Source organism: Macaca nemestrina, chromosome 20 (assembly GCF_043159975.1).
Source record: "Macaca nemestrina isolate mMacNem1 chromosome 20, mMacNem.hap1, whole genome shotgun sequence".
In the NCBI taxonomy this organism is placed as follows: domain Eukaryota; kingdom Metazoa; phylum Chordata; class Mammalia; order Primates; family Cercopithecidae; genus Macaca; species Macaca nemestrina.
The window spans coordinates 7,310,747-7,337,443 of record NC_092144.1 but is presented as its reverse complement, the minus strand read 5'-3'; the positions used below and the strand labels follow the sequence as shown (position 1 = coordinate 7,337,443).

The 26,697-nt window shown below is 52.9% G+C and overlaps 1 protein-coding gene and 1 long non-coding RNA gene across 5 annotated transcripts; both read left to right on the top strand.

Annotated features, from left to right (window-relative positions):
* The first annotated feature begins 7,154 nt into the window (after positions 1 to 7,154).
* On the top strand, positions 7,155 to 10,110 carry LOC105484356 (uncharacterized). The gene is made up of 4 exons (XR_988884.2): positions 7,155 to 7,738; positions 7,817 to 8,066; positions 8,374 to 8,493; positions 9,401 to 10,110. It is a non-coding gene; the product is annotated as an uncharacterized lncRNA (long non-coding RNA).
* Positions 10,111 to 12,504: 2,394 nt separating this feature from the next.
* Positions 12,505 to 26,619, top strand: LOC105484364 (Fc epsilon receptor II). Of its 4 annotated transcripts, none has more exons than XM_011745906.3 (11): positions 12,505 to 12,671; positions 14,880 to 14,993; positions 15,878 to 15,991; positions 16,321 to 16,374; positions 17,141 to 17,203; positions 17,430 to 17,492; positions 17,653 to 17,715; positions 17,814 to 17,903; positions 24,945 to 25,096; positions 25,237 to 25,343; positions 26,048 to 26,619. In XM_011745906.3, exons 2-11 carry the CDS (start codon positions 14,972 to 14,974, stop codon positions 26,283 to 26,285), a joined length of 966 nt encoding a protein of 321 aa, XP_011744208.2. In that variant the 5' UTR covers positions 12,505 to 12,671; positions 14,880 to 14,971; the 3' UTR covers positions 26,286 to 26,619. The 4 variants fall into 4 exon arrangements, with proteins under 4 accessions (XP_011744208.2, XP_011744202.2, XP_011744215.2 ...); XM_011745900.3 differs by having other exon boundaries at positions 12,505 to 12,675; XM_011745913.3 differs by lacking the exon at positions 12,505 to 12,671 and adding an exon at positions 14,306 to 14,398.
* Positions 26,620 to 26,697: the final 78 nt, after the last annotated feature.

The following is a 26,697-nucleotide window of genomic DNA, read 5'->3' as shown; positions in this document are numbered from 1 at the left end:
CCCCCAGGCTCTCAAAAATCATCAGAGTTGAAACTCAGCAGACCGTCACATGCAGATGACGGAGACACCAGGCCGCTCATTCATCACGATTGCTTCCTGAACACTCCTGCCTTCCTGTTTTACCACATATTGTTCTATTTCTCCCCTGCTATGTAAACCCCTAATTTTAATCGGCCAGAGAGATGGATTTGAGACTGAGCTCCCATCTCCTTGGTTGCAGCATCCAATGAAAGCCTAAAGCCTTCTTGCTTGCAATAATCCTTGCCTCGGTGATTGACTATCTGTGTGGTGAACAGCAGGACCTAGACCAAACCCCTGGTATTTCCGTAAACAACCCCAGCACTTTGGGAGGCGGAGGTGGGAAGATCACTTGAATCCGGTAGTTTGAGATCAGCCTAGGGCAACATACCACAACCTCATCTCTACTTTAAAAATAGGCTGGGCACAGTGACTCATGCCTGTAATCCCAGCACTTTGGGAGGCCGAGGTGGGCAGATCACCAGAGGTCAGGAGTTCGAGACCAGCCTGGCCAACATGGTGAAACCCCATCTCTAATAAAAATACAAAACTTAGCCGGGCATGGTGGTGGGTGCCTGTAATCTCAGCTACTTGGGAGGCTGAGGCAGGAGAATCACTTGAACCCAGGAGGTGGAGGTTGCAGTGAGCCAAGATGACGGCACTGCACTCCAGCCTGGGTGACAGAGCACGACTCTGTCTCAAAAAAAAAAAAAAAAAAAGATTAAAACAACCTAGGTGTCCATAAACAGATGAATGGATAAGTAGAATGTGCTCCATCCATACAATAGAATACAATTCAGCCCTGAAAAGGAAGGAAATTCTGGGCCAGCTGTGGTGGCTCACGCCTGTAATCCCAGAACTTTGGGAGGCTGAGGCTGGGGGATCATCTGAGGTCAGGAGTTCAAGATAAGCCTGGGCAAGATAGTGAAACCCTGTCTCTACTAAAAATACAAAAATTAGCTGGGTGTGGTGGTACACACCTGTAATCCCAGCTACTTGGGAGGCTGAGGCAGGAGAACTGCTTGAACCCGGGAGGTGGAGGTTGCAGTGAGCAGAGACTGTGCCACTGCACCCCAGCCTGGGTGACAGAGCGAGACTCCTTCTCAAAAAAAAAAAAAAAAGGAAGGAAATTTGGACACAGGCGATTATGCTAAGTGAAATAAGTCAGCCACAAAAAGACAAATATGGTATGATTACACATTATCCTACTCGTAGGAGGTCCCTAGAGTCACCACACTCACAGACACAGGAAGTCAAATGGGGGGTGCCAGGGGCTGGCGCATGGGGCAATGGGTAGTTGTTGTTCAATCGGTAAAGTTTCAGTTTTTGTTGAGTTTTTTTTTTTTCAGTTTTATAAGATGAAACAATTCTAGAGATTGGTTGTGCAACAACGTGAATATACTTAACACTACTGAGCTGTGTGCTTAAAAATAGCTGGCCAGGCACGGTGGCTCAAGCCTGTAATCCCAGCACTTTGGGAGGCCGAGACGGGTGGATCACGAGGTCAGGAGATCGAGACCATCCTGGCTAACACGGTGAAACCCCGTCTCTACTAAAAAAATACAAAAAACTAGCCGGGCGAGGTGGTGGACGCCTGTAGTCCCAGCTACTCAGGAGGCTGAGGCAGGAGAATGGCATAAACCCGGGAGGTGGAGCTTGCAGTGAGCTGAGATCCGGCCACTGCACTCCAGCCTGGGCGACAGAGAGAGACTCCGTCTCAAAAAAAAAACAAAAAACAAACCCAGTCTCTATTAAAAACACAAAAATTAGCCTGTGGTTGCTCACACCTGTAATCCCACGACTTTAGGAGGCCTGAGGTGTGAGGACCCCTTGAAGCTAAGAGTTGGAGACCAACCTAGACAACATAGCAAGATTCCGTCTCTACAACAACAAGGCCAGGTGCAGTGGCTCATACCTGTAATACCAGCACTTTGGGAGGGTGAAGCAGGCAGATCACGAGGTCAAGAGATCGAGACCATCCTGGCCAACATGGTGAAACCCCGTCTCTACTAAAAATACAAAAAATTAGCTGGGCCTGGTGGCCTGCGCCTGTAGTCCCAGCTACTTGGGAGGCTGAGGCCGGAGAATTGCTTGAACCCAGGAGGCAGAGGTTGCAGTGAGCCGAGATCGTGCCACTGCACTCCTGTCTGGTAACAGAGTAAGATGCCATCTCAAAAAAAAAAAAAAAAAAAAGTATTTCTAATTAGCTGGATGTGGTGGCACATGCCTATAGTCCCAGGTACTGAGGATGCTGAAGTGGGAGGACCCCTTGAGCCCAGGAGTTGGGAGGTTGCAGTGAGCTATGATGGTGCCACTGCACTCCAGCCTGGGTGACAGAGTAAAACCCTGTCTCTAAAAAAAAAAAAAAGAAAAAAGAAAGGGCCTTCTTATGTGTACCCCATCTGTCCTGTCCCACTAGACAGAAACTTAGTCCTAAAAATAAAAATATTTTTTTTAAATTTTTTTCTGAGATAGAGTTTCACTCTGTCATCCAGGCTGGAATGCAGTGGTGCAATCGTAACTCACTGCAGCCTTGATCTCCTGGGCTCAAGTGATCCTCCTACCTTAGCCTTCCTAGTAGCTGGAACTACAGGCACACACCACCATGCTTAGCTATTTTATTTTTTTGTAGAGATGGGGGTCTTGCTATGTTGCCCAGGCGGGTCTTGAACACCTGGCCTCAAGTCATCCTCCTGCCTCGGACTCCCAAAGCACTGAGATTACAGGTGTGAGCCACCATTCCTGGCCAAAAAAATAAAAATAAATTTGATTAGAAAAAAAAAAAGAAAAATTTGGCCAGGTGTGGTGGCTCACACCTGCAATCCTAGCACTTTGGGAGGCCAAGACGGGTGGACCACCTGAGATCAGGAGTTTGAGACCAGCCTGGCCAACATGGCAAAACCACATCTCTACGAAAAAATACAAAAATTAGCTGGGCGTGGTGTTGCATGCCTGTAATCCTAGCTACTTGGGAGGTTGACGCAGGAGAATTACTTAAACCCAAGAGGTGGAAGCTGCAGTGAGCCAAGACTGTGCCATTGCACTTACTTCAGCCTGGGCAACACAGCAAGACTCCGATGAAAGAAAAGAAAAAGAAAGATGGAAGGGAGGGAGGAAGGGAGGGACGGAGGGAGGGAGGGAGGGAGGGAGGAAGGAAGGGAGGGAGGGAGGAAGGAAGGAAGGAAGGGAGGGAGGGAGGGAGGGAGGGAGGGAAAGAAAGGAGAGAAAGAAAGAAAGAGAGAGAAAGAAAGAAAGAGAGAGAAAGAAAGAGACAGAGAGGGAGGGAGGGAGGGAGGGAGGAAAGGAAGGAAGGAGGGAGGGAGGGAGGGAGGGGGGAAAGAAAGGAGGGAGGGAAAGAGAGAGAGAGAAAGAGAGAGAGAGAAAGAAAGAAAAGAAAGGAAGGAAGGAAGGAAGGGAAGGAAAAGAAAATTGTCATAGTGAAATGTTGGGGTTTGGGTCATGGTTGCTGCCCTCCTGGGGCCCACAGTCTGGCAGAGAGAGGAAGAGGTGGTGAGGACAGACAGAGAGGGTGTGCCCTCGTGGTGAGGTTTGACGCGAACAATTTTGGAAAAGCAGTGCCCCCTCCGTTGCATTTCCAGCTTGGGGAGTGGGGTACAGGGAGAGAAAGTAGGGTCTGTCCTGGAGAGACCAAAGCGGGGTTTGTGCTGGAAAGCAGGGCATGGAGGTAGAAAAGTGCACCTTGCAGCAACTCCCTGATTCTTTTTAGGGGGTGTCCCCCCCAGTAGCCCTCTGAGTGACCACAGGGCAGCTCTCTCAGTCAGCAAATTGCTGGTGAGCTTGGAGCCCAGTTAGGGTTTCCTGGACAGAGCAGCCCTATGGTGATCCCACTTTCTAAAGACATGACTTTGAGACACAGTAGTCTGTTCTTATTAACCTCACACCCCTCTCCCCCGATCCCAGGAAACCCCCTCAGATCCCGAGGGCTTCTTCCTAGGAAGGCTGGGGAGTGTGGGGAAGTCCCCAGGGGGCTCTCCAAAGAAGCGGGGGCAGACAGAGTCTCCCTGTCAGGCCTGTCCCCCAAACTCCCGTGAGGATTCTTACCTTTCCTGTGTCCCCAGAGCCAGACACAGCTCAAAAGGATGAATGTAGCAGACACCAACAGAAAGCCCAGAGTTTGGGCCGGGCGCAGTGGCTCACTCCTGTAACCCCGGCATTTTGGGAGGCCGAGGTGGATGGATTATTTGACACCAGGAGTTCGAGACCAGCCCGGCCAACATAGGGAAACCCCGTCTCTACCAAAAAAAAATGCAAAAATTAGCCGGGCATGGTGGTGCACACCTGTCCAGCTACTGTGAAGGCTGAGGCACGAGAATCGCTTGAACCTGGGACACGGAGGCTGCAGTGAGCCGAGATCACGTCACTGCACTCCAGCCTGGGCAACAGAGCGAGACTCCCCTCAAAAATAAATAATAATAATAATAACAACAACATCTGTCTCCTAGGGTATAGTGGTCAGCTGAATAACAGCTCCCCAAAGATGGTCACATTCTAATCCCTGGAACCGGTGAGTAGGTCACCTTATATGGCCAACGGGGCTCTGCTGATGGAATTACCTCAAGGGTCTTGAGATGGGAGATCACCCCGGATTATCCAGGTGGCCCAATGTCATCACAGAGTCCTTACAAGAGGAGGCAGGAGGATGAGAGTCAGAGAGAGATTGGAAGAGGCTGTGCTTCTGGCTGTGAAGAGGATGGAAGAGCGGGACACAGTGGCTCATGCCTGTAATCCCAATGCTTTGGGAAGCCAAGGCAGGAGGATTGCTTTAAGGCCAGTAGCTGGGGACCAGCCTGGGCAACATAGTGAGACCCTCATCTCTACAAAAAAAAAAAAAAATTTTTTTTTTTTTTTTGAGACAGACATCTTGCTCTGTTGCCAGGCTGGAGTGCAATGGCATGATCTCGGTTCAGTGCAAGCTCCGCCTCCTGGGTTCAAGTGATTCTCCTGCCTCAGCCTCCTGAGTAGCTGGGATTACAGGCACATGTCACCACCACGTCCAGCTAATTTTTATATTTTTAGTAAAGATGGGGTTTCACCATGTTGGCCAGGATGGTCTCGATCTCCTGACCTCATGATCCGCCCACCTCGGCCTCCCAAAGTGCTGGGATTACAGATATGAGCCAGTGTGCCTGGCCTACAAAATAATTTTAAAATTAGCTGGGCAGGTGGCATGTGCCTGTGGTCCAAGGTACTCGGGAGGCTGAAGTGGGAGGATCGCCTGAGTCCAGGAGGTCAAGGATGCAGTGAGCCGTGATCATACCACTGCACTCCAGCCTGGGCAACAGAGCGAGACCATCTCTCCAAAAATAAAACAGAAAGGCGGGTCATTGTCACTGGAGGGGTGTACAGAGCGGGCAATGGAGAGGAGAAGGCGTTAGCCACAGAGGACCTTGCTGGCTGCCGGGTTGGGAGCTGCTTAATTTTAGGAGAGATGGTTTCAGGAAATTGCACTAAAAATGCTCCCATTTTTAGAGCCTCCAGATATCTGGCATTGGGCTGAAGGCTTTATGCACAGAGCAACCTATGTGAGAGAACTGTGGTTATCCCCACTTTACAGGTGAGAAAACTGGGGCCCAGAGAGGATTAAGTCACACAACAGGTAAAGGGGTGCAGCTGGGCTGGGAACCCATGGCCTTTAATCACCCACATCAGGGGTTACACAGTGGGGGCAGTGACCAGGTGTGTCCAGCAAAGAGGCAGCACCCGCCACTGTCCTTACAGACCCAGAACCGGCATGAGAACCGCAGGGACGGAGGAGAAAAATACACGATCCCACACCGAGGTCCCTAGGGGTCTGGGTCCCTGAGGATGAGGTCTGGGGGCCTGGCGTCCTGGGTCCTTAAGAGACTAAGCCTCACTCACACCTATAATCCCAGCACTTTGGGAGGTCGAGGTGGGTGGCTCAACTGAGGTCAGGAGTTCAAGACCAGCCTGGCCAACTTGGTGAAACCCCATTTCTACTAAAAATACAAAAATTAGCTGGGTGTGGTGGTGGGTGCCTGTAATCCCAGCTACTCGGGAGGCTAAGGCAGGAGAATCGCTTGAACCCGGGAGGTGGAGTTTGCAGTGAGCCGAGATCGCGCCATTGCACTCCAGCCCGGGTGACAGAGCGAGACTCCGTCTCAAAAAAAAGAGACTAAGCCTGGGTCTCTGAGGGTGGGGTCTGGGGGCCTGGCTTCCTGGGTCCCTAAAGGGCTGGGGACTTGCGTTCCTGAAGATGGGCTTTGGGGGCCTGGTTTCCTGGATCCTCAGGGGGCTGAGCCTGGGTCCCTGAGGGTGGGGTCTGGGGACCTGACTTCCTGGGTCCTTAAGTGACTGGGCCTGGGTCCCTCAGAGTGGAGTCTGGGGCCTTGGCTTCCTGGATCCCTAAGGGTCTAGGGGGCCTGGTTCCCTGAGGGTGTGGTCTAGGGACCTGGCTTCTGGGTCTGTAAGGGCCTAGGGACCCTGGGTCCCTGAGGGTGGGGTCTGGGGGCCTGGCTTCCTGGGTCTCCAGGAAGGTGAAGGCCTGGGTCTGTGAGGGTGGAGCCTGGAGTCCAGGATTTCAGGGTCTCTGAGGGCGTTCTTGGAGAGAAATCCCCAAATCTCCCAGGCTGGGCCTGGGCTGCTCTCGGAAGTCTCAGGACCTGCTGGCTCAGCTCTCTGGTTCCTGGAAGCATCCTAGGGCCTTGAGGGGAGGGGACAGGGAGGCAATGAGTGGTCCAGGACCCCCCTCCTGGAGTTCTGGGGGGCCCTCTGGAGGGAAGGGTGTGGACAAGCCCATCTCTGTGTCCCCTCTTAGCCTGAGGACTCCCAGCCACACATACCAGTCCCCCCAAGCTCTCCCCGCCCCACTGCCGCAATCCACACCAAAAAAACAGCCTGGGTTTGGGCTCCAGATCCTGAGGTTCCCGGAAGATGAAAGTGCAATCCAGGCTCTTCTCATTCCACACGCCCCTTTCCTCTTCCTGTTGACTCTCTGCCTGAGTGGGGGTCAGGAAGCAGAGGGAACGAGGTGCATGTGACCGTGACTCAGGGCCGCCCTCCTGGCACTTCTAGGAGTGGGGCATAGGTCCTGCCTCTGGGGAGCCCCCAGTCTCAGGAGGGGCCCATCCAGTGCAGGAGCTCAAGGCTGGGAAAAGAGGGGGCCATAGGACTACGGGCGGGTCAGGGATGGGTGTCAGGGAGGCTTCCATGCAAACTGGTGCTGCCGCTTGGCTCAGCACTTTAGGCAGGGAGCTGCCCGTGCGAAGGCTTGGAGACAGCCTGGTGTTTCAGAATTGTGTGACATTCAGGCACTCTGGAGTCTCGGAGGAAGAGGCATGGGTGTGGCTGGAGAGACCAGCTGCCAGGTCTGAGCAGGCAGGACCCTTGAACTGCAGGGCGTGGGGGAGCTGGAGCTTTGGACCCAGGGCAGAAGGGAGCCATGGATGGTTGTAGGCAGAGAGAAGACATGGGCAGGTGGTTGCCATTCAGGGAAGACACAGAGGAGGGGTTTCAGGGAGACCCCAAAGGAGGCTGTCATGAGGGTCTGGTGGGTGTGAGGACCCTAAGGGGAGCTGTCGTGGGGGCTGGAGTTGGGTAAATAGGGAGCGAGTGTTTCATGGGGACACAGTTTCAGTTTGGGAAGATGAGAAAGTTCCAGAGATGGATGGTGGTAATGGTTGCACAACAGTGTTCATGTGTTTCATGCTGCTGAACGGTGCACTTAAAAACGGCTACAGAGGTAATTTTTATGTTATGTATATTTTGCCACAATGAAAACAAAACAAAGCGTGATCTAGGAATCATGTTTTCAAAGCAGCGCTTCTCAACCACGGTGACTCTATCGGCGACTGGTGGCCAGAGATGCTTCTAGACATCCAACAATGCACAGGACAGCATCCCAACGAGGAATCATCAGCCCCAAATTCAACAGTGCAGTGCGGGAGAAACCCAGCTTTGAACACACCTCCTCCTGGAAGCCCCCCTGGATTTGACACACCTACCGCCCTTCCTCCCCACCCCTGCACCCTTTCCTTCTCCCCTTCGTAACCCCAGGAGAGGTTAAACAGGTAGGGGAGCACAGGGCTGTGTCGGGATGGGGTTAGGGTCAGGGTCACCAGGCTCCATCCCGTTGGGACACAGTGCCAGGCCCTGTCCCAGGTGTGGGGGTTCTGCGATTATAGCCTCGACGTGCCTCCATCCTGTGCAGAGCAGAGGTTAGGGCTGGGATCAGAGCGTCGTGGGGTGAGGGGATCGAGTTGTAGTTGAGCTGGAGTTACGGTCAGGACCGGGGCTGGGATGAGAGCTCAGCTGGAGATGGTTTAGGGTCGCTGTTGCTGGACACGCTAAACTCCTTCCTGTTGAATTCTGATGTAGGTCAAATGAAGAGTGAGATACAGCCTCTCCCAACACACAGAGGATCCCAAATCTGAAAGAAGAACCAACACCCACAGATCTGGGGCCCACATCCGTACAGCTTTCTGTTTTTCTCCCGAAGTGAGCAAGAGGCATGATAACACCGCAGAGGGGAAGCGGGTGGGGCAGTCCCGTGACTGGGTCCCTGGGGCCCCAAAGCATCCTAGTGTTTGAGCTGAGTCTTGGCAGGGACCTAGCAGGCAGGGTGCTTTCGCCCCCGGGAAGGACACGGTGGAGCCAGCCAGTGGGGTTGAGCTGGGGCACCTGGGCTTGTAGAACTCAGAAACAGCAAATTCCAACTGGGCACAGTGGCTCATGCCTGTAATCCCAGCACTTTGGGAGGCTGAGGTAGGAGAATCACTTGAGCCCAGGAGTTTGCGACCAGCCTGGGCAATATAGTGAGACCCCATTGCTACCAAAAATGTAAAAAGCTAGCCAGGCGTGGTGGTGCGTGCCTGTGGTCCCAGCTACTCAGGAAGAGAAAGTAGGAGAATCTCTTGAACCTCAGGAGGTTGAGGCTGCAGTGCGTTGTGATTGCATCACTGCACTCCAGCCTGGGAGACAGAGTGAGACTCCGTCTCTAAAAAAATATGGACACTTTTGTGGTATAGCTTTATTTAGTAGCAACGGGTGCTGGGCACAGGAATTTTTTTGTTTGTTTTCTGGGATTGCCCAGGCTGGAGTGCAATGGCACCATCTCAGCTCACTGCAACCTTCGCCTTCCAGGTTCAAGCGATTCTCCTGCCTCAGCCTCCTGAGTAACTGGGATTACAGGCACCCCCCACCACTTCTGGCTAATGTTTGTACTTTTTGGTAGAGACAGGGTTTCACCGTGTTGGCCAGGCTGGTCTCAAATTCCTGACCTCAGGTGATCCACTCACCTCAGCCTCTCAAAGTGCTGGGATGACAGGCGTGACACGCCCGGCCGGACACAGTTCTTAGTGTCTAGTGTGCGTATTGACACATCTAATTTTCACCACCATCCTAGGAATTTGATGCTTTGGTGATCATGGCTGCCTTATGTGAAGCACAGAGAGGTTAAGTGACTTGCCAAAGGTCACACAGCACTTCAACGGCAGAGCCAGGAATTTGAACCCAGGTAGCGTGGTTGAAGCATCTGCAGCCCTAGTCACTATGCCACCTAACCTTCTATATACTAAGACCCCTTGGCACGTTGCCTACCCTCCTCATCCTTCCCAAAATGTGTCCCCAGATCCTTAACCCCTTCCCCACACTCAACTGGGAAACTCCAAATCTCCACTTCTGAGTGGCCCGCCTCCCATGTCTCTCACTCCAGAAGATGCCTACCTGTGCCCCTACAACCCACCTCCCAACCAGGAGGGGGCTGGGCTGGGCCGGGCCATCCACTAGGGCTGGATGTCCCCACCGTGTCAGGAAGGGGCCTGGCTGGAATGTCCCCTGGACCCTGCACTCCAGAACAGCTGGGACCATGCTGCCTTGTCGGTCACCCTGGACCAAGTGGCCCTTGGTGCATGCTTGTTGAGTGAATGACTGGCTCTGGTGGTCTGAGGCTGTTCACTTTGGGTACCAAAATGTCCCCTCCACCTTGATCTGGGGTAATGGCCAAGGACGGAGATGGTAAAGAAGGGAGGGAGGGCCTGGGTGCGGTGGCTCACGCCTGTAATCCCAACACTTTGGGAGGCCGAGGTGGGCAGATCACTTGAGACCAGGAGTTCAAGACCAGCCTGGTCAACTTGGTGAAACCCCATCTCTGCTACAAATACAAAAAATTAGCCAGGTGTGGTGGTGCGCACCTGTAATCCCAGGTACTTGGGAGGCTGAGGCAGGAGAATCGCTTGAATCTGGGAGGCAGAGGTTACAGTGACCTGAGATCACACCACTGCATTCCAGCCTGGATGACACCGCAAGACTCTGTCTCAAAAAAAGGAAGGGAAAGAGTTGGCCGGTGAGCATTGGAGAGGTCGCTGGGGGCTGCTGGGTGGACATTAGGGACAGCATTTGAGGCCAAGCCAGGGTGGGGGATTTGTCATGGGAGCAGGTAGGGTTGAGGACCCTAAGGGGGTCTGCCGTGGTGGACAGGTAGGAGTGAGGGCCCTGGAGGGTCTGTTTTGGGGGGCAAGACAGGAGGTGGAGCCCGAAGGAGGGCTGTCATGGGGGCAGGATAGGAGTGGGGAGGCCATGGCGGAGGCTGTTCCAGGGACAAGGCAAACCAGGCAGGGGGAACCCTAAGAGGGGGATGTCACCTGGCCCAGGGGGAAAAGGGAGTGGCCAGAGGCAGCAGCTATGGAGATGGGGAAAAGCAGGTTATTTTTTTGAGAAGAGCCAGGCCCTGGTGCTGGGTGAGTGGTGGGGTGGAGGACTGGGAAGTGCTTGGACAAGGCCTGGGCCTGGGCCGGGGTGTCTGGGTGGATGGACGGACTGTCCCAGCAATGGGGACACAGGAGGAAGGGGAGGAGGAGAAAGCTTGGGAATAAGTCCAGCTGGGCCATGTTGTGAGGACACGGGATAAAGTCTATTTCCAGGATGGGGCTGGAATGGAGTTTGGTGTTTCTTTTCTGTTTTTCTTTCTTTCTTTCTTTCTTTCTTTCTTTCTTTCTTTCTTTCTTTCTTTCTTTCTTTCTTTCTTTCTTTCTTTCTTTCTTTCTTTCTTTCTTTCTTTCTTTCTTTCTTTCTTTCTTTCTTTCTTTCTTTCTTTCTTTCTTTCTTTCTTTCTTTCTTTCTTTCTTTCTTTCTTTCTTTCTTTCTTTCTTTCTTTCTTTCTTTCTTTCTTTCTTTCTTTCTTTCTTTCTTTCTTTCTTTTTTTTTTTTTTTTTTTTTAGACAGAGTTTAGCTCTTGTTGCCCAGGCTGGAGTGCAATGGTGCGATCTTGGTTCACTGCAACCTCTGCCTCCTGGGTTCAAGTGATTCTCCTGCCTCAACCTCCCAAATAGCTAGGATTTCAGGTGCCCACCACCATGCCTGGCTAATTTTCTTTTTCTTTTTTTTTGTATTTTCAGTAGAGACAGAGTTTCACCGTGTTGGCCAGGCTGGTCTTGAACTTCTGACCTCAGGTGATCCACCTGCCTCGGCCTCCCAAAGTGCTGGGATTACAGGCGTGAGCCACCGCGCCCAGCCCCTTCCTTCCCTTTCCTTCCTTTCTTTCTTTCTTTCTTTTTTTATTTCTTTTTTTCTTTCTTTTCCTTTTTTCCTTTCCTTTTCTTTTTTTCTTTCTTTTTTCCTTTCTTTTCTTTCCTTCCTTTCTTTCCTTTTCCCTTCCTTTCCTTCTCTCTCTCTCTCTCTCTCTCTCTCTCTCTCTCTCTTTCTCTCTTTCTTTCTTTCATCTCACTATGTTGCCCGGGCGGATCTTGAACTCCTGGACTCAAGTGATCCACTCACCTCAGCCTCCCCAGTAGCTGGGACCACAGGCACGCACCACCATGCCCTGCTAATTTTTATAGTTTTTGTAGAGCCCACGGCTTGCTATGTTGTCCAGGCTGCTCTTCAACTCCCAGGCTCAAGTGATCCTCCCACCTCTGCCTCCCAAAGTGCTGGGATTACAGATGTGAGCCACCATGCCCAGCCAAAATTGTCCATATTTGACCTGAATATTATCTCATGTATCTTTCTTTTTCCCCCTTCTCTCCTTCCCTCCTGCTCCTCCTTCTCCCTCTCCTTCCTTCTGTCTTTTTCTTCCCTTCCTCTGCCTCTCTCTCCTCTTCCCTTTTTTCTTACTGGGACTCAAACTTGGGACATTTGACCCGGGAGCCTATTTGCTCAATCATCAAGAGACATAATCTCATGGTGGGGTGTCTACTGGTAAGTGTTGGCTGCCAGGATCCCAACTCCAGGCCGTCCTTCTAACCCAAGAGGTCCTGCCTCTGCCTAGAGCCTTCCATGGCTCCCCAGGGTCCTCTGTGATCGGCCATAGTGGTATAATGATTCCATGTGCAATAACCCTGGTTCAAATCTTGACGCCAGCGCTCACCTCCTTCAGCCCTGTGGGAACTTGCTGCTTAACAGCTCTGGTTTTCACCCGATTCTCTTACCTGAGAAATGGAGATAATAATAACACGGACTTCACCGGGGTGTGGGGAGCGCTAGGAGAGGCCATGCGTGTAATGTTATCCGGGCGGCAAGGTTATTTTTAGGTCTATGAAAATAGAAGCTGTCAGTGGCTCTACTTTCAGAAGAAAGTGTCTTTCTTCCTGCTTAAACCTCTGTCCCTGACGGTCCCTGCCAGTCTCTCTGGTCGACCCCAACACACTAGGAGGACAGACACAGGCTCCAGACTCCACTAAGTGAGTACGTATCTGTGTGTGTCGGGGGTTGGCCATGGGAAGTGGAGATCGAAGCGCCCTTGGAAAAAATGACCTTCGGCTGAGCCTCAAGGGATGAGCAGGAGGAGGTCACAGCCAGAGAAGGGAGGTGGTGGGCGGTGAGAGTGGGGATGGGGGCCGCATTGTGGACAGAATCTCGAGGCATTCAGGTCCCTGATTTGGGGAAGTGAAAACAGGCCATCTGGTCTGAGATGAGCTTGGTGAGTGTGCTGGGCCGATCATAGAGGGCCCTGGGGAGCCATGGAAGGCTCTAGGCAGCCATGGAAGGCTCTAGGCAGAGGCAGGAGCTCTTGGGTTAGAAGGACAGTCTGGAGTTGGGATCCTGCCAACCGGCACTTACCAGTAGACACCCCACCATGAGATTGTGTCTGCAGATGATTGAGCAAATAGGCTCTCAGGTCAAGTGTCCCGGGTTTGAGTCTCAGTCCCACCACTGCGTGATGGGGATAAACGGCTTACCATCTTGGTACCTCTGTTCCATTGACAGAGGCCCCACAGAATGAGGACACTCCCCCAGCATCCTGCCAGTAGATTTACTGAGCACCTACTGTGTGCTGGTGCTTTGAATAGTCCCAATTTACAGATAAGCAAACTGAGCTGCTCGTCCAGGGAGAAGCCAGGACTCGGGCTCAGGTCTGTCCGGCTGCCTCCGTGGACACTTCCAGTCCCAGAATGGTGACACCTCTGGGCTCCTCTCACAATGTCAAAAGGGCCAGCTTGAGCTGCGGCTAATCAGAGCCTGGCCGCCCCACACGCCACCTCCCTGAGGCTCCGAGAGAAGGGACTTGCCTACAGTCAGGCAGCGAAAGAAGGTAGCCGGTGACCTCCAGGCCTGAAAGACCCCAAGTTCCATGCTCCTCAGCACATAATAGATGCTTTAAAGTCCGAGGACTTGGTCAGGTGCAGTGACTTAAGCCTGTAATCCCAGCACTTTGGGAGGCTGAAGCGGGTGGATCACCTGAGGTCAGGAGTTCGAGACCAGCCTGATCAATATGGCGAAACCCTGTCTCTACTAAAATACAAAAATTAGCCAGGTGTGGTGGTGGGCATCTGTAATCCTAGCTGCTTTGGAGGCTAAGACAGGATAATTGCTTGAACCCGGGAGGTGGAGGTTGCAGTAAGCCAAGATGGTGCCACTGCACTCCAGCCTGGGCAACAGAGTGAGACTCCATCTCAAAAAATTAAAAAAATAGGCCATGCACAGTGGCTTACACCTGTAATCCCAGCACTTTGGGAGGCTGAGGTGGGTGGATCACGAGGTCAGGAGTTTGAAACCAGCCTGGCCAACATAGTGAAACCCCGTCTCTACTAAAAATACAAAAATTAGCCTGGCATGGTGGCACGCGCCTGTAATCCCAGCTACTCGGGAAGTTGAGGCGGGAGAATCGCTCAAACTCAGGAGGCAGAGGTTGCAGTGAGCCGAGATCGTGCCCCTGCACTCCAGCCTGGGCAACAGAGTGAGACTCCATTTCAAATAAATAAATAAATAAATAAATAAATAAATAAATAAATAATAAATAAAGTCAGAGCACTTTACAGATGCCCTGGGGACACCGGCAGAGGAGAAGGCTGAGGCCTGGGTTACAGGCTCTTAGCATTTCCCAGTGGGATGTGGCACAGAGCAGATGCTTCATAAACATTTAGAATCTGAAGACCCACTGCGCACAGTCCCGCACCAAAAGCCTCAGGTATGCTGTGATCTCATTGGATCCTATCCTGGCCTCATGATTTGGGTGCTGTCATCAGCTCATTTTACAGAAGGGAAAACTGAGGCTGAATCCTCGGCTGAGGGCGCACAGGCAAGGCAATTACAACAAAAGCTGGTGATATTTTTAGCACAGATCACCAACCCACAGTATAGGTGTTCTCAGTATCATCATTTTACGAATGAGGAAAGAAGTTTCCAGGTTAATTAAGCCATTTGTCAAGATCTCATGGGTGCACCTGCTGTGTAGCCCAAGTGTGATGAGCTCTGGGGGTGCCCCACTTCTGATCTCAGGCTGCTGTCTCTCCACACCAGCTGTGTCTCCCCACTAACCACGCTAGTGAGTCCAGATTGTAGACTAACCAAAATCAGCAGCTAGTCACTGAGTACCCCCAAGTCCCAGATGCTACCCTGCGCTGGTAACTAGGGTTTGACGCCTCACCCTAACCATCATTAAAACCCAGACCCCAGCCAGAGCTGTGATTGTGCCCGCTGAGTGGACTGCGTTGTCAGGGAGTGAGCACCCCATCTTCGGGAGAATCCAAGCAGGACCGCCATGGAGGAAGGTCAATATTCAGGTAGGAGGACTCTCTGGTTCTAACACTGGCAGAAGCAATGACCCTTACCTACTGCCTTTCACCCAGGAGAGAAGGGGGGCTCCCCAGTCCCTCTCTGGGAAAGAGGTGAATTTCGAAGAAAGGGACTGGTATGAGTAAGGAGGTGAGGCTGAACCGACTTTCCTGGCACAGAGCCAGGAAGGAGTGGAAAATTGAGGGCCCCTCCTTTTTCTGACTCAACACCCTCCTAACAAAAACAGAAAAACAAAGAGAAAAAGAACAAACGGCTCCAGCTAGCGAGCTGGGAGCCCAATAGAGTCAGAGGCCAAATAGAACAGGAACTTGAAACAAGTAGAATTTAGCATAATGAATCCTCCAAGCCAGGGTGAGTGCAGAGGGCCAGGGGCTTAGGGTGGGACATCCAGAGAGACCTTTGGGTGGGGCCTGGGAGAGCTTTGGAGGTCTGGATGTTGGATGACACCTGGGAAAGCGGCTGGGGAGTGGCTCCGATGTTGGGGAAGAACTGGGACTCAGTGTCCTGGGTTTGGGAAGGGACTCTGGGTTGGGGACAGGTGCAGAGGTATAAGGGTGGGCTCTGGGGGTCAGAGGGGAAGGAAAAAGCAGGACCTGGTCTTCTGGAAGTGAGGCTGGGGGCCTGGCATTGGTTGTGGGGGCTGAGGGAGTCTTAGCTCTTGGTCCCAGATCTGTCTCTGTGGACAGTGACCCAGATCGAAGTCAGGTAAGGAAGCTGCACAAATGGAGCTGGGGTCCACTGAGACCCTCTGCTTCAGTGTGCGCTCTGGACAGGCTCCCAGGTTGTCGGGGGCTCTGGGTAATGGGGAGATGGACAGGGCCAGTGTCCAGCTTCGCCCTGCACCCATAGTCAGTCCCTCCACCCCCGGCAGAGATCGAGGAGCTTCCCAGGAAGCGGTGTTGCAGGCGCGGGACTCAGATCGTGCTGCTGGGGCTGCTGACCGCTGCTCTGTGGGCCGGGCTGCTGACTCTCCTTCTCCTGTGGCGTGAGGACATCCCCAGCCCCATGTGGTCCCCCCAACTCATGGGGCTCGTCTGTGTTCCCTCCCACACCCCCATCTCAGAGCCTGGGGAGCCCAACACACCTCTGAAAGCCCAATTTTCCCATCCTTCCTCCCACCTGGACACTGCCAGCCCTTTCCCATGCCCCCCCTCCAAAGCCCGTCACCCCCCACCCAGCATCCCTGTCCTCTATCCTTTCAGCACCTCCATGGCTTATACCCAAGACCTCCTTCCCCAGCTGGGAGATGGGGTGCAGGCAGGTGGGGGTACTGACAATCCCCACTCTCCACTCCTCTTCTCTCCCCTTCCCCAGACTGGGACACCACACAGCATCTAAAACAGCTGGAAGAGAGGGCTGCCCAGAACGGTATGAAGGGGTCAAGGTGGAGGTGGGTGGGGGTGAGGGTTAGGACGCCCAGCTCTCATCCCGCTCCTCTCTGAGCCTCAGTGTCCCCTCACTAAGGAACTGAGGGTCAGCCTAAGTTGCTCCCTGTCCTAAGGAAGGCGGGGAACCAGGGAAGCTTGGAAAAGTGCCTGATAGCATCTTAATACAGATGCTCTTCTGCTTGCAATGGGGTTATGTCCCCATAAGCCCATAGTACGTTAAAAATAGTGTAAGTTAAAACTGCGTGGCTGGCTGAAGGCTTTGGCTCCCCACCACTGCCCAGCATTGCAAGAGAAGTAAGGTTTCCTCTAAATGCATATTGGTTTCAGACCATTGTAAAGTCGAGCCATTGTAACTCGAGCTATTGTAAGTTGGGCCATTGTAAGTCGGGCAGCCTTAAGCATCTGTAGCATAAGGAGTTTGTAACTGCTTTGTGCCTCCATTTCCTCATCTGTAAAATGGGCATAATTTTAGTGCCATGAGACAGAAACAGGCTCTAAGATTTGTGAAGTGTTCTGATAGTTGCCTACTGCTTTTATAGTTAATCCTGGGTGAGGGAAAGGTACACAGGTTCATTATATTCTTGCACATACCTTCCTGAGTACACTCCTCCTGTCCCAGTAAATGAACAAACAGCAACAGCAGCTGTTGTGACTATGTGAGAGGGTCCCTGAGCCTGGGGCATGGGCGGGGTCCAAGGACCTGCCTTTGAGGTTCCTGGGATATCTCTTCTCTCCCGCCGCTCCAGTCTCTCAAGTTTCCAAGAACTTGGAAAGACAGCACGGTGACCAGATGGCGCAGAAATCCCAGTGTGAGTGACCCCTGGAGTGGAGGTTGCAGGGGGAAAAGCGAGGGGGTCTTGGATGACTTCCTGGACCCAGAGCGTTAAGACTCACTGTACCCCACCCCCAAGGCCCGGGAACTGCAAACTGAGCAGGCGGCTCTAAGAACCCAGGCAGAGGCCAGGGGATGGGTGGGGGTAGATGGGGGAGACAGTGAGGACCTGCTGACCACGAAGGTCCCTCCCCTGCAAATAGCCACTCAGATTTGGCAGGACCTGGAGGAACTTCGAGCTGAACAACAGAGATTGAAATCTCAGGGTGAGAGACTGGGCTCGGGGGTATGGAACCAGATTGAGTGGGAAGGAGGGAGTGTCTCAGAGCCCTGGGGAACCGTGAGGCTGGGGGGCCAGGCTTGGCGGGTGCCGTCGGCCTGTACACATCCTCCCTGAGACCAGCCCTGCGCTCCTACACACAACAGACTTGGAGCTGTCCTGGAACCTGAACGGGCTTCAAGCAGATCTGAGCAGCTTCAAGTCCCAGGGTGAGGCTTGGGAGGGGATGGGGCAGTGGGGGAGGGAACGGACAAGGAGGGGGCCTGCCAGTCGGTCTCTGAGCACCGCCCCCTGTCGAATCCCGAAGAATTGAACGAGAGGAACACAGCTTCAGATTTGCTGGAAAGACTCCGAGAGGAGGTGACGAAGCTACGGATGGAGCTGCAGGTGTCCAATGGTGAGTGTGTGAGTCTCGACTCAGGATGGTGTGTGACCGCACCAGGGGCTCGGGTGTGTTGGCAAACGTGAATGACAGCACGCGTGTGTGACGTGAGGCAGCATGTCTATACATTTGTGTGACCCAAGTGTCATCAGGGGGACACAAAGCACGGGGTAGGGAGTGTGCTTGCATGCGAGGCAGAAGTGTGCGTGACGACAGAAATAGGACTAAGTTTCCGATGGGGCAGGACACATGGGGCATACATAAAACACCCCTTATTTTATTTTTTAAGAGAAGGGTTCTTGGCTGGGCGCGGTGGCTCACGCCTGTAATCCCAGCACTTTGGGAGGCCGAGGTGGATGGATCACGTGAGGTCAGGAGCTCGAGACCAGCCTGAACAACATGGTGAAACCCCGTCTCTACTAAAAATACAAAAATTAAGCCGGGCACGGTGGCTCACGCCTGTAATCCCAGTACTTTGGGAGGCTGAGGCGGGTGGATCACGAGGTCAGGAGGTCAGGCTAACATGGTGAAACCCCATCTCTACTAAAAATACAAAAAAAAAAAAAAAAAAATAGCCGGACGTAGTGGTGGGCGCCTGTAGTCCCAGCTGCCTGGGAGGCTGAGGCAGGAGAATGGCGTGAACCCGGGAGGCCGAGCTTGCAGTGAGCTGAGATTGCGCCACTGCACTCCAACCTGGGAGACAGAGCGAGACTCCGTCTCAAAAAAAACCAAACAACAACAACAACAACAACAAAAATACAAACATAAGCTGGGCGCGGTGGCTAATGCCTATAATCCCAGCACTTGGGAGGTCAAGGCAGGTGGATTATTTGAGGTCAGGAGTTCGAGACCAGTCTGACCAACGTGATGAAACCCCCATCTCTAATAAAACTACAAAAATTAGCTGGGTGTAGTGGTACACGCCTGTAGTCTCACTACTCAGGAGGCTGAGACAGGAGAATTGCTTGAACCCGGGAGGTGGAGACTGCAGTGAGCCGAGATCGCGCCACTGCACTCCAGGATGGCAACAGAGCGAGACTCCATCTCAATAAAAATTTTTTAAAAATTAGCCGGGCGTGGTGGCAGACATTCGTAATCACAGCTACTTGGGAGGCTGAGGCACAAGAATCACTTGAACCCGGGAGGCGGAGGTTGCAGTGAGCCGAGATCATGCTCTCTTTGCACCACTGCACTCCAGCCTGAGCAACAAAATGAGACTCTGTCTCAAAAAAAAAAAAAAAAAAAAAAAGAGGTGGAGTCTTGCTCTTTTGCCCAGGCTGAAATGCAGTGGTGCAATCTTCGCTTACTGCAGCCTCCAACTCCTGGGCTCAAGCGATCCTCCCACCTCAGCTTCCGGAGTAGCTGAGACTACAAGCGTGTGCCACCACGCCAGGCTAATTTTTTTATTTTCCTGTAGCCACGGGGTCTCCCTATATTACCCAGGTTGGTCTTGAACTCCTGGACTCCAGCGATCCGTCTGCCTCAGTCTCCCAAAGTGCTAGGCTTATAGGCATGAGTCATTGCACCTGGCCCTAGCTAAGTTTTTTTATTTTTTGTAGCAACAGGATCTTGCTATGTTGCCCAGGCTGTTCCCGAACTCCTGGGCTCCAGCAATCCTCTTGCCTCCGCCTCCCAAAATGCTGAGATTACAGGCATGAGCCATCTTACCTGGCAAGAAGGCCCTTTCTGATTCCAACTGAGTCCTTTCACAGATTTGGAGGCTCCTACAATTTTTTTTCTCTTCTGGGTTAAAGCAGTCCAGTGTTGACCCTAGCTGGGATCTCCCTGCTGTTGTCCTCTGCCTGATGTGCCCCAGTGAGGAGTCATTAGTAGGATTCCCACGCACACGGCCCTCCTGGTAGACTGTCTGACCAGGTCAGGGAGCCGGACAGGGGTACTGTCTGCCGTGATGGGACAATGGAGATGGTGACCTCTTTCCCAGGGGTGGCAGTAATGGAGGCAGTGTTGACCCCAGGAGGCCAGCAGGCTGCAGAGAGAGCAGACATTCAGTCACTGTACCCTTAAGGCGAGGTAGGGACCAGGTGCACTGGCTCACGCCTGTCATCCCAGCACTTTGGGAGGCCGAGGCAGGAGGATCACCTGAGTCCAGGAGTTTGAGACCAGCCTAGGCAACACAGCCAGATCCTGCCTGAACAAAAAAATGAAAAAATTAGCCAGATGTGGTGATGTGTACCTGTAGTCTCATCTACTCGGGAGGCTGAGGCGGGAGGATCACTTGAGCCCAGGAGTTTGAGGCTGCGGTGAGCTAGGATTGAGCCCCTGCGCTCCAGCCTGGGCAACAGAGTAGGACCTTGCCTCTGAAGAAAAAAAAATGTTAGTGCGGGGTAGGAACCGGGGTTTTACAGCCCTGCCATTCCCCCAACCAATGCCCCCACCCTTGATTTTTGGTCTTTGACCTCTGGGAAGCCCCAGCTGTCCTAACTGGGGCAGAGAAGGGGAAGTTTCTGTGCTTGGTGTGACGGAGTCCCGTCCCCTGGGATGTGAGGTCGCTTTGGGAATCCCAGCCAGAAACCTCAGTGTGGTCCCTCAGGGAGAGGCATAGGGGAAGAGTACTCTGGACCACAACTACTTCTGACAGGTCACCTCCTAATTCTTCCGCAGTCCCTGAAGTTTCCCCTAAATCCAGCCCCACAGCCTGGGATCTGAGCCCGGCTCTGAGGTTGTCTCTGGGTGACTGTGTAACAACCAACCAAGACACTTTCCCCTGAAGTTTCCTTTAAGGGCTCAGAAATGTCCTCTTCCTGGTTTGGGGGGTTTGGGTTTTTCTTGTTGTTGTTGTTGTTGTTGTAGTTTTGAGACAGGGCCTGGTTCTGTCACCGAGGCTGGAGTGCAGTGGGACAATCATGGCTCACTACGGCCTCAAACTCCTGGGGTCAAGTGATCCTCTCATCTTGGCCTCCCAAATCACTGGGATTACAAGTACGAGCCACTGCACCTGGCCACCTCTTCCTGTTTTAACGCCGCACCCAGAGGACTGAGCACTGGTACCACTGCATGGGTGAGAAACAATCCGACTCAAGCTACTGCAGACCCTAAGCCCCTTAGAAGAATCTGACCACGAGAGGGTGGGCGCAGTGGCTCACGCCTGTAATCCCAGCATTTTGGGAGGCCGAGGCAGGAGGATCACTTGAGCCCAGGAGTTTGAGACTGGCCTGGGTAACGTGATAAGACCCTGCCCCTTAAAGAAAAAAAAAAAAATCTGTAGTCAGGCGCGGTGGCTCACGCCTGTAATCCCAGCACTTTGTGAGGCCGAGGCAGGTGGATCACCTGAGGTCAGGAGTTCGAGACCAGCCTGACCAACATGGTGAAACCCCGTCTCTACTAAAAATACAAAACTTAGCCGAGCGTGGTGGTGGACGCCTGTAGTCCCAACTACTCGGGAGGCTGAGGCAGGAGAATCGCTTGAACCCAGGAGGCGGAGGTTGCAGTGAGCTGAGATAGCACCACTGCACTCCAGCCTGGGAGACAGAGCAAGACTCTGTCTCGAAACAAAACAAAACACATCTGACCACGTGTAGTGGAACCCTCCCTGCACATCACTATAGGAAAACTGACTTTCTTAAAGTGGATTTTTGCTGTGTTGCCCAGGCTAGTCTCAAACTCCTGGGCTCAAGCGATCCTCCTGCCTCAGCCTCCCAAGTAGCTGGGATTACAGGTGCACACCACTGCTGAAAATCTATTTTGAAGCAAGAAAGATTTGATCCAGTAAGAGTGGGTTTAACCTCCTACCTGGGAGGTGATAGCAACAATGTCTGGGAGGGAAGGGGAGAAAGAGACCATATTGAGGGATTGTGGGATCTAGTCTTACAATCCCATTGGCTCTTCTGACCAAAGCCTCCCACTGGAAGAAAATCATTTCAATTTCCCAGACATTGACTAGGAGTGCTGGTTTGGGGGGTCCTGCCAGGGATGATGACCAGGGCAGTTGGTGGGGATGGTGCTTGGGGAAAGTAATCGCTGGTGGACTTGGCCACAGCACTGGTTTTGCTGTTAGTGCTGGTGATGAAGACATGGTTGGTGTGGTTGGTAAAGATGGTGTTGGCTGTGGTGTGGGTGGTGGAGATAAGTCACTGCTGGTGGTGGGTGCCTCTGGTAATGATTTCAGTGATTAAGGTGTTGCTGACCTTGGAAGCGTCTGTTGGTGGTTGAAGTGCTGCTGGCCATGAGGTGTCTGTCATGATGTGGTTGGTGGCTGAGGCACTGTTTGTTGGCCATGAGGTGTTTGTGCTGATGATGGTGGTTGAAGTGTTGTTGGATATGAATGTGTTTGTGGTGACAGTGATGGTGGCTGACTTGCTGCTGACCATGGTGCTGGTGATTGAAGTACTGCTGGCCATGGATGTATTGACGGTAATGGTGTCAGCAGTTGAAGCACTGCTGGTCAAGAGTGTATTTATAATGATGGTGTTGGTGGTTGAACTGCTTCTGGCCATGAGGTGTTTGTGGTGACTTTGGCATCAGCTGAGGTGTTGCTAACCATGAGGTGTTAATGGTGATAATGTTAGTGATTGGCGTTCTGCTGGCTGTAAGGTGTTTGTGGTGACAGTGTTAGTGGTTTACGTGTTGTTGGATATGAATGCATTCATGGCAATAATGTTGGTAGTTGATGTGTTGTTGGACATGAATGTGTTTGTGATGATGATGTTGGCAGTTGATGTGTTGATGGATGTGAATATGTTCGTGGTGCTGGTGTTGGTAGTTGATGTCTTGATGGACATGAATGTGTTCGTGGCACTGGTGTTGGTAGTTGATGTGCTGATGGACGTGAATGTGTTCGCGGCGATGGTGTTGGTAGCTGATGTGTTGATGGACGTGAATGTGTTCATGGTGTTGGTGTTGGTATCTGATGTGTTGATGGACGTGAAGGTGTTCGTGGCGCTGGTGTTGGTAGCTAATGTGTTAATGGACGTGAATGTGTTTGTGGTGATGGTGTTGGTAGTTGATGTGTTGATGGACGTGAATGCATTTGTGGTGATAGTGCTGGTGGTTGAGGTGCTTCTAGTTGTGAGGTATTTGTGGTGACAGTGTTTGCGGTTGCAGTGTTGCTGGCTGTGGAACTGGTGATGTGGTCATGGTGTTGGTGACTGGGGTGTTGCTGGCTATGGGTGTATTTATGGTGATGATAATAGTTGTTGAGGAGGTATTTGTGCAGATGATGTTGGTGACTGATGCTCAGCTGGCTGTGAGGCATTTGTGATGATGGTGTTGGTGGCATTTTTGACCATGTGCTATTTGTGGTGCTGGTGTTGGTGGTTGAAGTGCTGCTGGCATGAGGCGTTTGAGGTGATGAGGGTGGTCAAAGTGCTGTTGGCAATGGTGCTTGTGGCTGAGGTGCTGCTGGTTGTGGAACTGGTGATGTGGTGGTAATGTTGGGGATCGAAGTATTGCTAGCCATGGATGGATTTATGGTGATGTTGGTGGCAGTTGAGGCACTTCTAACTATAAGGTGTTGATGGCGATGGTGTTAGTGATTGCTGCTCTGCTCACTGTGAAGTATTTGCGGTGATGGGATTTGTGGCTGAGGTGCTGCTGACTGTGGAGCTGGTGATGTGGTCATGGCATTGGTGATTGAAGAGTTCCCAAGCCATGCTGGATTTAAGGTGATGAGAATGACAATTGAAGGGCTTCTGGCCATGGTGGTGCTTGTGGCGATGGTGGTTGAAGTGTTGTTGGACATGAATGCGTTTCTGGTCATGGTGTTGATGGTTCAAGGGTTTCTAGCTGTGAGGTGTCTGTGGTGATGACGGTGGTTGAACTATTGTTGGATATGAATGTGTTTCTGGTCATGGTGTTGATGGTTCAAGGGCTTCTAGCTGTGAGGTGTCTGTGGTGATGACGGTGGTTGAACTATTGTTGGATATGAATGTGTTTATGGTCATCATGTTGATGGTTCAAGGGTTTCTAGCTGTGAGGTGTCTGTGGTGATGATGGTGGTTGAAATATTATTGGATCAGGCGCGATGGCTCAAGCCTGTAATCCCAGCACTTTGGGAGGCTGAGGCAGGCAGATCACCTGAGGTCAGGAGTTCGAGACCAGCCTGACCAACATAGTGAAACCCCGCCTCTACCAAAATTACAAAAATTAGCAGGGCATGGTGGTGGGCACCTGTAATCCCAGGTACTCAGGATACTGAGGCAGGAGAACCGCTTGAACCCGGGAGGCAGAGCTTGCAGTGAGCCGAGATCATGCCTCTGCACTCCAGCCTGGGCGACAGAGCGAGACTCTGTCTCAAAAAAAAAAAAAAAAAAAGAAAAGAAAAGAAAGAAAAATAAATATTATTGGACATGAGTGTGTTTGTGGCCTTGGTGTTGATGGTGAGGGGCCTCTAGTTGTGAGGTGTCTGTGGTGATAACGGTGGTTGAAGTGTTGCTGGACGTGAATGCGTTTGTGGTGATGGTGCTGGTGGTTGAGGAACCTCTAGCTGGGAGGTGTCTGTGGTGATGACGGTGGTTGAAGTGTTGCTGGACGTGAATGCGTTTGTGGTGATGGTGCTGGTGGTTGAGGAACCTCTAGCTGGGAGGTGTCTGTGGTGATGACGGTGGTTGAAGTGTTGCTGGACGTGAATGCGTTTGTGGTGATGGTGCTGGTGGTTGAGGAACCTCTAGCTGGGAGGTGTCTGTGGTGATGACTGTGGTTGAGGTGTTGTTGGATGAGAGTGTGTTTGTGGCATGGTGTGGTGTTGACCATGTTGGACCTGAATTTGTGGTGATGGCGTTGGTGCTTGTGTTGCTTCTGGCCATGAGGTGTTTGTGGAGATGCTGACGGTGGTTGAGGTGTTGATGGTCGACGCCGTGCTCTGCTAACCGTGAAGGTGTTTGTGGCCACAGTGGCTGAGGTGCTTCTGCTATGGAACTGGTCGGCATCACAGCTCCAGCAAAGAACACAACCCAGGAGGCCGTCTGTTAGGCCCTGGGGTGTGTCTGCTTTTAGCCGGGACCCCAGGAGTGGCCCTAGGAGAGGCACCGCCACCTACTCTGCCCAGGGTGCCCATGGCACCTCCCTTGGCACCACCCCTGAGCCTTTTCTCCACCCCAGGCTTTGTGTGCAACACGTGCCCTGAAAAGTGGATCAATTTCCAACGGAAGTGCTACTACTTCGGCAAGGGCACCAAGCAGTGGCTCCACGCCCGGTACGCCTGTGAGGACATGGAAGGGCAGCTGGTCAGCATCCACAGCCCGGAGGAGCAGGTGGGCCCAGGCTCTGCAGAGGTGGTGGGCAGCACGGCGAAGGTGGGGGGACCCCTGCCCTACTCTACCCAACCTCTCGAAGTGGGCTGGAAGGCCCCGGGCACATGTCTCCAGTCCTCCAGCCCTGTCCTGCCCCCCAGGACTTCCTGACCAAGCATGCCAGCCACACCATCTCCTGGATTGGCCTTCGGAACTTGAACCTGAAGGGGGAGTTTATCTGGGTGGACGGGAGCCCCGTGGACTACAGGTGAGGAGGGGGCCTCTGGGATCCAGGGGAGGAGGCAGAAATACTGTGGAGGGAGGAGCTCCCTGAATAAACTGCACCGGGAAACGGGTGAGGACTCAGAGAGAAGGGTCTCTAGGGTGCAGGGGAGGAGGATGCCAGTGAGGGTGGGGGGACCTGGCCAAGGCTTCTCTGACCTGGAGGAGGAGATATAGAGGAAGGGGCACGGATTAGAAGGGTGAGTCTTGGCCAGGCAGGGTGGCTCTTGCCTGTATGGGAGGCCGAGGTGGGTGGATCACCTGCCAGGAGTTCAAGACCAGCCTGGTCAACATGGCGAAACCTCTCTCTACTAAAAATACAAAAATTAGCCAGACATGGTGGCAGGCGCCTGTAATCCCAGCTATTTGGGAGGCTGAGGCAGGAGAATCACTTGAACCCAGGAGGTGGAGGTTGCAGTGAGCCAAGATCACGCACTGCACTCCAGCCTGGGCGATAGAGTGATTCTGTCTAAACAACAACAACAAAAATAAATAAATAAAATAAGGGTGAGTCTTGGGCTGCAGGGTATGGGGCACCAAAATGAAGTACAGGTCCCCAGGCACAGACTCAGGATGGGGGAACTTGGGGTGAGAAGGGAGGGTGCAGACTCAGAGGGCTGTGTCCAGGCTGCTGGGAACTGGGCCCCTTCTCCCTGCCCCATTCCCTGACCCCAAAGCCTTTTGCTCCAGCAACTGGGCTCCAGGGGAGCCCGCCAGCCAGAGTCACGGCAAGGACTGCGTGATGATGCGGGGCTCCAGCCACTGGAACAACGCCTTCTGCGACCGTAAGCTGGGCTCCTGGGTGTGCGACCGGCTGGCCACGTGTGCGCCGCCAGCCAATGAAGGTTCCGCAGAGTCCCTGGGACCTGAATCAAGACCGGGCCCTGACGGCCGCCTGTCCGCCCCCTCTGCCCCTCTCCACTCTTGAGCATGGACACAGCCAGGCCTAGAGCGAGACCCTGAAGACCCCCAACCACGGCCTAAATGCCTCTTTGTGGCTGAAAGATCCCCGTGACATTTTCTGCCACCCAAACGGAGGCAGCTGATACATCTCCGGCTCCTCTGCGGCCCCTGCCTTCCCAGGAATGTCCCCCAACAGCATCCTCTCCACATGGGAGTGCCCCCAAACACCACCCTCTCCAGATGCAGCCCCATGTCCTCAGCACCCCAGGACCTCGGTACCCCAGCTCAGGTGGGGAGTCCTCCTGTCCAGCCTGCATCAATAAAATGGGGCAATGATGGCCCCCACATTTGTCTCCTTCTTGGAGGCCTGGCTGGGTCTGGTCTCTGGGTATGGCATGTGGCACTCAACCCCCCAACCCTATGGCCAGAGCCGCCCC